The 11,223-nt window shown below is 41.4% G+C and overlaps 1 protein-coding gene across 4 annotated transcripts in view; it reads right to left on the reverse strand.

The window, feature by feature from the left end:
• Positions 1–524: 524 nt before the first annotated feature.
• The window catches only part of LOC143038582 (uncharacterized), a 34,373-nt gene continuing 23,674 nt past the window's right edge, over positions 525–11,223 (reverse strand). For 3 of the 4 annotated variants that reach the window (XM_076207979.1, XM_076207981.1, XM_076207980.1), the window contains exon 2: positions 525–7,794. In XM_076207979.1, coding sequence (XP_076064094.1) covers positions 7,017–7,742 — 726 coding nt within the window. In that variant the 5' untranslated portion in view covers positions 7,743–7,794 and the 3' untranslated portion in view covers positions 525–7,016. The remainder of the gene's footprint in view (positions 7,795–11,223) is intronic. The other variant, XR_012967579.1, reaches the window with a different exon arrangement.

An 11,223-nucleotide genomic window follows, 5' to 3' on the forward strand; every position in this document is an offset into this window, starting at 1 on the left:
ATATGTATATATATATATGCATACATATATATATACATATATATATATATCAGCGCCTCAGATTAGTCCATTTGTCGCCCCACGAATCTAACTGAATGGAGAGGCTTTTAAGACAAGTGGTTGCGGGATGCTCATAGTAGTTGACTGGAATCGTCTGGAGTCACACAGAATGTGTGTATATTACCTGAGCTAGGAGAAACCTTCAGGACAACTATATATATATATATATATATATATATATATATATATATATATATATATATGTGTGTGTGTGTGTGTGTGCGCGCACACACACACACACACACACAAATATATATATATATATATATATATATATATATATATTATATATATATGTATGTATGTATATGTTGTTGAGACATTCTGACAGGTTGACGTATCTGGGAGTAGGAAACATAGGGGTCTTAATCCGAGTTTATTCCTGACTACTTTCGTATATATGCTTCTTTTGAGAAAGCATACTTGCGAAACTAGTCAGGAATAAACTCAAATTAAGACCCCTGTGTTTCCTACTCCCACTTACGTCATATTATGTATATATATATATATATATATATATATATATATATATATTTATACAATAACATATTTCATAGATTATATTCTGCAGGTTTACACCGAAAGATTTAATTTAATCTCAATCAAGCTCTTCTACATGGTGACATACCTTGCTGATTTAGTTCTGGCTAAAGTTACAGTTTTATTCGGCCAAGGGATGACCTTACCAGCTTGGAATTGCCTGTCCTTAAGGGGATTGGATTCTAAAAATAGGATTTGATCATTATTAATGGGATTAGATCCTTTTTAATGGGTTTTGATCCTTCTTATTGGATCCTCTTATAGGATCTAAATCCTCTAAAAAGAATCCAACTACCTTAAGAGGTACCCAACCCCTTTAAGAGGGATCTAACCTCATTCGAAAAGATCCAAACCCATTAACCAGAACAAAATTAATTAAGTTCCGTAACCACTCGATGAGCATTTTTATTTTTTTTTCTATTTATCAATCTTATTTAAATTCAGGATATTGTTGTATTCTATGCTGTTATGAACATCGTTCTAGACCAGGGGTTCCCAAACTGTGAGTCATGGCCCACATCAATAAACATTAATAAATATTGATACAAAAAAATTATTGCTTTCTTCTGTGATTAATCTTTCAATTTTTAAAATAATGTATCTGCCATATTGAAAATGGGTAAGTTTTCAGTAAGCGACCAGAAGAGCAAAACTTTGGTGAAATTGTTTGAAGTTGTGGAAATGTATTTTTCGGACACACTACTTACCATTTTTAATGATAAATCACGAAATTGTGTGTCCTTCTAGTTATAAAGTGAAGAGATCCCTCCCAATACTTTAATAAATAAATTAATAAATCAATCAATAAATCGGCGCTGCTTTTTATTTGCATTGGAGAAACGTCTTAACTTGATAGCGAATAAAATCAGGAATTCGCAGCGTTTGATTGACGCTGCCATAAAGTTAAACATGTTCAGCTTTACCGCTCGCGTCGAGCGTTTCAGCAGCGAATAAAAAAGTTAGCTTCTAGCGTCAAAAGCAGTGCCATTCAAAACGGCCTTATAGTTAGCTTAAATGGCGAGTTATTCTTAAAAACTAAAACTATTTTTTTCTACTGGAAAATACCTATTTCATTAACATTAAAAAAATTTACTGACAAAAAAAATCAGAGTAACTAACAAGTGAAAAGGGTTACATGGACAATTCATTTGAAAAAAAATCCCATTTCTCAACAATGGAAAAAAAGTAAAACAATAAATAAAGCAACAAACAAATTAAATTAGATTAAATCAAAATCTCATTATATATTCAAGTTCATTTGAGCTCCAGAACATATAAACTGTTGCAATCCATACAAAAAAAAGTCAAAGTATACAAAGCTGTCCACTTGAAAATAACGTCGGAGTCGGGTATGCTTGGAGAGACCTTGTATATTTCGAGTTTGGGTTAAAAAAAGTAATGATTCATGTACCTTAATGGATAAACGCTTCTTATGAAAAGACAAAAAGCACTGGAAGGCATCAGGAAATGCAGAATCCTCAAGCAAATGCTACAAGGAAAACAGACAAATGTTCGAGATTAGGCCTAGCTTCTTCAGTTTGGTGATGCGTTTTTTTTGTTGACACCCCTATTATTTTCTTCTTATGATGAAGGGCGGACTCAGCTCCAATCTACTCCTAAGTTGAATAAAATTGGTGGTATTGACTAGACCAAGTTAGAAAGTCTGTCACCTTGCTGAAGAGGTAAATGCCATCAATAAAGTGACACTGGATTTTCATTGTGGCGATCAACAGGACATTTTGAAATGCAGATGAAGTCTCGATCGATTTATAAATTAGATTCTGATTAATCCAGCCTTGCTGAATTAATCCGTCTTGAGTTGGCCACAAAGAAATCTACACATTAAGTCACCGAATTGAAGGAATAAAGGCCGAAAATGAGAACACAAATTAAAATCTAAGTATACAAAGTTTGCTCACATTTGCTTGAAATGTCTGAGTCGACGTGACGTCAAGTCGCAGTCCTCAAACCGTTATGACGTCACGTATGACCCCTTCCTCCCCATGAGTGGAGAGACTCTGTATACTTAAACTCTGAATGACGATATCAAAGCCTTGGAGATCATGTCTACACGTATTTGAGCAAAATAGATGAAGGTAAAAAGCACATCGATTTTTTTTTCAGGAATTTAAAAAGACCTATTTACAGGGGCTACACAAGCAGTCAGCCAACCTACAGGTACACTGTATACAACCCCCAAGTTTGAAATAAAACTTAATTACACATTAGGGTGAAGTAAATGAGTTAAGAAGGGAAAATGGGAAGGAGTGAAAGGGAGAGAGAGAGAGAGAGGAACGGAGAAGGAAAGAAAAAAGGGAGTGAAGAAGGAAAGGGGGAACAAAGAAAGGAAGGAATAAGTGAAGGGAAGAGAATGGAAGGGAAGAGAGGGGAGGCAAGGAGATGAATGGAAAGGGAAGAGAAGGGAAAGAGAAAGAGAAAGGGAAGAGAAGAAAAGAGAAAGGGAAGAGAAGAAGTCTGATCGATTGAAATAAATGAAATGATGCAGTATGTCACAATTTAAGGGGTTTATGAGTACATCTTGACAACAATGAATCTCATTCCTCCATTTGAACTGATCTCCGTTAGGTTACTGTAAACAAGAGTCCCGCTATACAGAGTGAACTGCGACAACTCGGCAGAAATGGCCACAAAATGGCGGCGTGTCCGGAGTTGTCGCAACTATGTGTATAAGGGTACTGTTGGCGTATCCAAATGCACAACAAACCGTCAGCATATTCAGTGAACACAAAAGATTCAAAGAATCAATTGCAAGAACAAACGGTAAGCGCGAACGAAAATTATTTGGCCACAAAATGGCTCCCCTTGGGTCATTTATCGTATCGTCATGTCGCAATTCTCTTTATAAAGGCACTAAATGTAAACAGACCATGACCTCACAGGTCACCCTGGTGGAGACGGATGTTGGGAGGATAGGGGGGCGGGAATGGTGGTTAGGGGGCTCGGTTACAGTGATGAGGGTTAGGGAGTGGGTAGATTGGGGTCGACTCAAATTCGTCACTAAACTTCTAACGAAACCGAGCCCTACCATTACTCTCTTTCTCACCAGATAACACGTTCAAGTAGCTTCTCTGAACTACTCTTAATTAGCAGCAAAGTAATTAATCAGGATCTCAGTACTCAAGGTCTGTTCTTGCGAGCTAAACATGGCGTCCCAGAGTTTGAACTGTCTTGATATTATCTGCAATAAGGATAAGATATTCACCTCAATCCATTTGCTCGTGCTTATGGTCGTCAACGGATAAAAAATATATATAATGATAATAACAATCCTATTTTTAAAGAAGTATGAAAAATCTTGAAACGGGAACAAGCTGAAGTAAAAAAATTTATTGGCGAGATTCTTGGATTAAAGTATTCTTTTGACGCAATCTGACTTTTTCATGAAAAATAGGGGCGGGCCACCCAATTGTAATGTACTGACGTCACTGATGATGTTCCATACAGGAAATGCCCGTACACGAAGTGGAAACGGACGAGGCAGTGTGAAGGAGTACCTACACCCACAATTCAAATGGAACGGGCTGGGGTGATAGGGTTCGAATCCTTTGATACAGACAGTTGCGACATGACAATACGATAAATATCAGTCACGTGACCCAAGGCACCATTTTGTGGCCAAGTCATTTTCGCTCGCGCTTACCGTTTGTTCGAAGCTATTGTGTTTTGCCACTTAATATCCCGGGTTGTTGTACAGAGATTTGCAACAATTCCGGACAGGCAGCCATTTTGTGGCCATTCTGCAAACTTGTCGCAACTTTCTGCATAGAGGGACTCTAGATACGGGTTATGTGAGCAAGTGAGGTCAAGAAAGAAGTGACAATGTATCAAGACATCATGCTCTCCTCTGAGAGACAGGGAGAAAGAGAAATGAGTCTACTGTACTCCCTGAAGCATTGAATGACACATTGAGCGGAAACTGGTGGTGTACCCGCCTACACATTGTTTTCCAGGAGGAGGAAACGTCGTCCTGCCTCTTGGATGACAGCCTCCTCATCCCCCACTAAGGGAAACTGCCCGAGGGCCGGTACTCGATCTCCGGCATGAGACTGAGTTCGACCTGTGGCTGCTGTACAGTTGTTAGAAAAGGAACTCTAAAGCTAAGGGTAAAGAACGCATGTTGTACTTCGAAAGAAGGGGAGTACATTGTACTATGAGTAGGGAGAGGAGGTTGTACTTTGCAGGATGAAGGGATGTACTTAAATTGGCAGGAATAGGGGGTTGGGATGAGGAAGCTCTACTACTACTATTACTACTACGAGAAAAAGTAGTTTAAGGCATGTTGTACTTCAGCGCGACATGGGATGTGTTGTACTCTGCTGAGAGTGTTGTGAGTTGTACTTGAGGATAAGGTGATATGTTATAAATGGCGGGGGTTTGTCAAGATGACCCCTCTGGATTATTGTGGTCGCCAGGGTCCAGTCGTAGGAGGTGGTGGGGGTGGGGGGTAAGAGATGAAGGTGTATTGTGGTTGCAGATGTAGTTACCAACAATAGGTAATGTTGTATTAACACTGGCTGCCCATTTCTGCGTTCACGCCTTAAGTTGATAAAAATCACCATGCGGCAGCCAGAAATGATAAAAGAAAGATCAGCTCCGTATGAGGGCCAAGGAATGCATAGGGTGATGGGCAGAGAAGCAGGCAGGCAGGCAGGCAGATGGGAAGGCAGGCTGGCAGGCTGTGTGAGAAGGGTTTTGAGCAAATGAACATTCACAATGACTTGGACTGCAGTTATTATTATCAGAAATAAATTTCACACTCCATCTTATATGAAATCCCTGTAATACCTTTAATCCAGTGATGCGGATTTTTCCCCACTGTATGCCGAAGTCTGCACCACGAGTCAGCCAGCAAAAATGCTGACAGATCAGAACTAAAAAATATCGGCATCTATCTAAAACTGTCGGAAGCATCGTCATTACATCTTTGGTTTAACATTGTCTTGTATATATGTATATATATATATATATATATATATATATATATATATATATATATATATATATATATATATATATATATATATATAATGTACAGCACAACACACTTTGGCGATCTATTATAAAATGAAAATAAAATTCACGGCGCCAAAACTTCTCAATTTTTCTTTGGAGAGACTAACGACATGACGTCACAAATAGGTGCGACTGACAAATGTCGCCACACTGTTAACTTTCCTTCCAAAATGAACTGACCTTATCATCTTTAAATTCTAGCCCTGGCAAAAAATATTTAATTCTCATGGTTCTTCAAAATTCGCCATGGTTCGCATAGGCATGACGTAGCGGGCCACGGAAACACGTTTATTATTTTGAAATCAATGTTTGACGTCTAGTCTGCCCCCACAGCATATGAGAACACAATATAAATGTGACCAAGAAGACTTTTCTCTGCGGATTTTGGCCACATCAGTCGGAGGACCTTGGAGACCTCTCCAGGGCCTTGGGCAAAACCAAATTAAGTCGTCTTCACACGACTAGCAAGTCGTTGACTGTTGTCCGTCGGCTCGGTAATCTTTACTCGCCGACTCGCCTCTTCCGTAAATCGACGGCTTTCTTCCGTGGTGTGCGCATGCGTGGTTCCTTAACAAAAAGCCGGTCACGATTATAATTTTCATTTTTATTATTTTGTGTAGGACGGTAGAGCTTTAGGCAGGTTGACTTGTCCATGGTAAAACTGCACAAAAAAATCGAGCGAAACTATTAGTTTTATTGAAAAAAAAACACTATTTCGCTAATTTACTTCATGGTGCGAGAATTGCTCACCTTGGAAGAAGGCCCTCAACCCATTTATGTCCGAGGTGTCCCGTCCACACTATAGGACTACGATGTTCTCGCCGGGCAGTAGCGTGTGTAGACGGTGAGATACTTTATATTTTTCCTTTCATCTTTTTTTTTTTTTGTGGTTAGCATCGTCGTTGGTCCATGCCGACCAGTACCTAGTAATTTCGCTTAATCACGTGCACGGACATGACCGTCAATTTGCCACGAAGTATTCGACGACTATCTTCTCACGCAAGCCCGTCGACGGTCACTGGGCGATAGTGTACTCGTAGATCAGGCTTTCCATCCCCGGTGACGGACTCCTTGGCATGAATGGGGTTAACTCACGGGGAGAGGTAGTGAGTTGGCCTAAGAGCAAACTGAGACACAGGGGACGCAGTACAGAAAAAAGGCAGACTTTCTGTTGTTGAACTTAACTACAGTTTGAACTTCTCTTTCACTTGAAGTGCTTCTCGATGTACTACCTCAACTTTTCAAGTAAGAGAGAAGTTCAAACTGTACTTCAATTCAACAACAGGAAATCTGTCTTTGCTCTGTGCTGCGTCACCTCAGTTTGCGCTTACGCTTAGTAGAGGTAGTTGGTTAGTTAGCCGACGGACAGCACCCCGCCGTCTTCAGCACTTGGGCTGGAGCGGCTTCCACCACGTCTCCGGGTAATGGAACTTGAGCAAATCCATGTTTTCATGGGGCACGGGGAGAACGAGGGGCCCAAACGGGTGCAAGGGCAGCGGGAGTCGCACCAGAGCCGGCGGGAAGCAGCTGAGACTCGGGTGAGCCTCGCAGTCCGGCGGCAGGAGCCGTCGCCGCCACCCGACCCTTCGCATCATGTGGATGTAGGTGTCCTCCTCGAAGAGCACCACCTGCACCGTCGGCGACTTCACCCCCGAGCTCGCACTCAAGGCCGCGGCGGTCGAGTTGCTGATGGTGTAGTGCCCCTCGGCGGCGCTGTACTCGAGGAGGAGCTTCTCCCTGCGGAAGGCCCTCAGGAGGGAGGCCTCGTCGTGCTTGGAGATGTGGGCGCTGAGGGCGCATAGGTAGGCGTTGGCGTCCCAGGGGAGGGGCCCGGACTCCTGAATGGCGCCCCAGAGAGAATCGTAGCAGAGGAAGTAGGCGATGCCCAGGTTGCTGAAGAGCAGGTGGATGGACGCCAGCAGCGTGAAGAGCTGGTACCGCTGCTCGCTCGAAACGGAACACGGGTGTCCCTCCAGCGCCGCCTGCTGAGGGCCCAGGAGCCCCAAGTGGGACGCTGCCAGGAAGACGAGGAGGAGCAGCGCCAGGAGAAAGAGCAATCCCCGCCGGGGGACGAGCCGGCACCTGCGTTGCACGGCGAGCAGCGTCATGGCGAAGGCGAGGACGAGGGCGGCGTGCCTGTCAAGGACCACCGCATCCAATCTGCCGGGAGGGAAAAGAAAAGGCTCATTAGACGGGGATGGCGAAAATTGCTTTTAGGGATTGTACAGGTAAACGGCCATAGTAGGCTACCAAATCTATAAAGAAAAAAAAAAAATAATAATAAATAAATAAATAATGATAATAAAAACAGATCGTAGGGCATGTCCACATAATTATCTAAAGCATTTTAATATGTAGCTCCATTACGGGAATGATTTTGGGACTCACAAAACCCTGAACCTTACTCTCCTACTGGGAAGATATTCGAAAAGTGGAAACCCCTAATGCGTTGGAACCTTGGTGAATACTACCCCTGGCCCGCTCCCTTTCGTCGAAGGTGGCACAGTGCTGCTTGGAACACTTGTGCCGCTGACGTTAGGAGGAAGGGGAGGGAGAGGGGTGGGTAAACGAATGAAGAGTGCTGGCAGGGTTGCCACGATTATGAATGAAATAGCCTGACGACAACCAGGATAAAAGAAGAAGAGATACCTGAATTGGTGTTGGCATCTAATGACGTCATAATGTATGCATACGCAGGAATGTCCACACAAACACATGTACATATATACGAGTAAATTTATACATCACGAGTCCAGCGCGCGATCCAAGACCAAGGTGAAACACGCACGCACACACACACACACACATTTGAGGCTAGGTATGATAAACTGGAGAGTAGGAGACGGGACCCAACGAGTGTTGATCCTTTTCTGTGTACTACAATTAGGTAAACACACACACACAAGCACAAACACATTTTACCCCCCTTCAATGAGCAACGAGTACACCAAATCCTGGGCAACAAAACTAATACCTTCTTCACCTCTCCGCAACTTCCTACAGAAAATAGGACTATCCAAACTAATATTTGGGGACTTTCTCTCGCCCCTTCCTCGTGTAGGGTGAGCAGAGCGTATCCTGAACAGGGCTGCTCAGTCGTGCAGGCGTCTGCCGATCTGTCGGTTATGACTGTTGGCTTCCACAGATCAACTGCTGCACCTCCTGTCACGCACTGTCACCGCAGGATTTCCGTGAGGGAAGAACAAAAATATAGTTGGTATAGTAGAAAGGAATGGTATACCAGCCTCATTATAGTGTCAGTCGGCATCGATTCCGTAGAAACGGGCGTCGCGATGGAGTATCATGCATAAGAGGGGGTTTACACGGTCGTCGACGGTTCGTCGAACGCGGTTCGACAGACACGTGTTTAAAGTGATGTGTGAACGGGGTATTTGGTTGTCGAACACGTTGGTTAAACCCCAAATACCCCGTTCACACATCATTTTAAACACGTGTCTGTCGAACCGCGTTCGACGAACCGTGTAAACCCCCTCTAAGTCTACACAGCATGGACTTTGAACACATTCAGGCCAGATACTCCCCAGAGGCAGAGGAACCTCGGAGCCCCCCGCCCATTGATAAATTTAATTCATCTCTAAATATCTGAAGAAAATTAGCTGGTAAGAGATAAACTGGTATAAAGTTCGTGGGGTCCTCTATGGGCCTTCTTTTACATAAACAGTTACCAAGTGAATCCAAGGCATCGGGTCTGAACATGGCTTCTTATATCGGGGTTTTACGTCCGAACATGGCTGAGTAATGCACGGCAGATAATTACGACACCACCGTATCTTACCTATTTCTACAAGCCAAACACAGCAGGGCACGATGCAAGGGGGTTTGTAATTAACATGTATCTGTTTCACCTTATCATAGACTATCTTTAGTGAAAAACGCTTACCTTTCCGTTCGGACGCGTAACCCCGATAAGGCGTTGGCTACGGAATATTTACTTTGGTCGGTGACTAGTGTCACTAGCGTAGTTCATCCCAACAATGAAAGATACCAAACAACAAGTATCACCCCCCATTAATAATTTTCAGTAGGGACAATACAAATCAATCACTTTACCATTTTTTACAGAATATAATACAACCCAACTCAGCCCAGTCCAACAATGTTTTGAAATTAATGAAAATAAATAAATAAACAAATAAATAAATGAAGCATTTATGCATTGAAAAAAAACCTTGCCCAAACAGCTCTGAGCAACTTAATGCAATACATTTTAAGTGATCACAAAAACAAGCCTTTAGGTACCATGCCATGTGTGCATATACAGACGTATAAGTATGACCTTAAACATGCAAGTTTCTATACAATGCATACGTATACAACATGCGTGTAGTGAAAATAGGAATTGTGAAAGCATTATCAACTCTAAGCAGTCACAATAACATTCCCAAGGATAAATTCCTGATGGGGTCGTTTATATTCGGTCTATGGATTGGGAGTAAACTGATGTAATTTTTCCTGTAATGTGTAATAATATAATTAACAGAGCTGGGCGCGTTCCTCGGTGCGTTTTGCTTCAGTGTTTCCTACTCCACTTACGTCAACCTGTCAGAATGTCTCAATACATATATGCATATATATATATATATATATATATATATATATATATATATATATATATATATATATATATATACATACATATCAAGGACTACTATTACACAGGACGTGCGCACCCAGATCCCTGGGTCCGCTAGCGGAGGCTATTGCTTTCTATGTAACCTAACATTTTATATTGGACAAATATATCAAAACTAGAAACCTAACATTGTATATAGGATAAATATGTCAACTATTGACTTATTCAATGCAGTATAAGTTAATATAAACTTTTATAGTGAAATAAGAAACTATTTTTAGGGCTGTTATGCTTTGAAATGCCAATTTTAGCCGGACTTATCAGGTATTATTGTATAAGGTTATTGGACACCAGGGTTGGCGATTTTTCTTTTTTTATTTTCTATCTTTTTAAAAAACATAAAAATAGTTTTTTTTTTATCAGATTTATTTGATTTAAGTAATTTTTTATTTTAATAAATTTTAAATATTGTGGGATTGCTATCTGGTATGCGATCTGATTGCTAAAGGACATTTTTAGCATATCAATATAAAGAGCAGTGTTATATAGACTTGCCACAAGTATACAAGGAACGGTATAGGCCGTATGTGAGGACGGTATGCTTAGGTTCACTCGATTCCTCCAAGAGTTTTCTCATCTTGGTGACATTTGCTGCATTGTCTGTCACAACACTTCCAATGTGACCACCAAAATCTTGTTCAGCCTTCTTGATCGAATTTTGTACAATTTGTAAAAGATATTCAGCAGTGTGAGGTTTCCCTGATGTATCTATTGTGTCAACTAAATAAATCTGACAACTGGATGTTGTTAGTGACACATATTATGGGCTCATTATGGATGTTAGACCACCCATCAATTAAAAGACATACAGTTTTATTATTCAGGTCATCTGCACACTTTTTATATTCCTTTTCATACACAAGATCCAAGTACTTATCAGCAATATCTTTTCTGGATGGAGGAATATAACCTGACCTTAGGTTCCGAACCATCTT

The sequence above is a fragment of the Oratosquilla oratoria genome, chromosome 24 (genome assembly GCF_046742065.1).
Source record: "Oratosquilla oratoria isolate Oo_2021 chromosome 24, ASM4674206v1, whole genome shotgun sequence".
Taxonomy (NCBI): Eukaryota; Metazoa; Arthropoda; class Malacostraca; order Stomatopoda; family Squillidae; genus Oratosquilla; species Oratosquilla oratoria.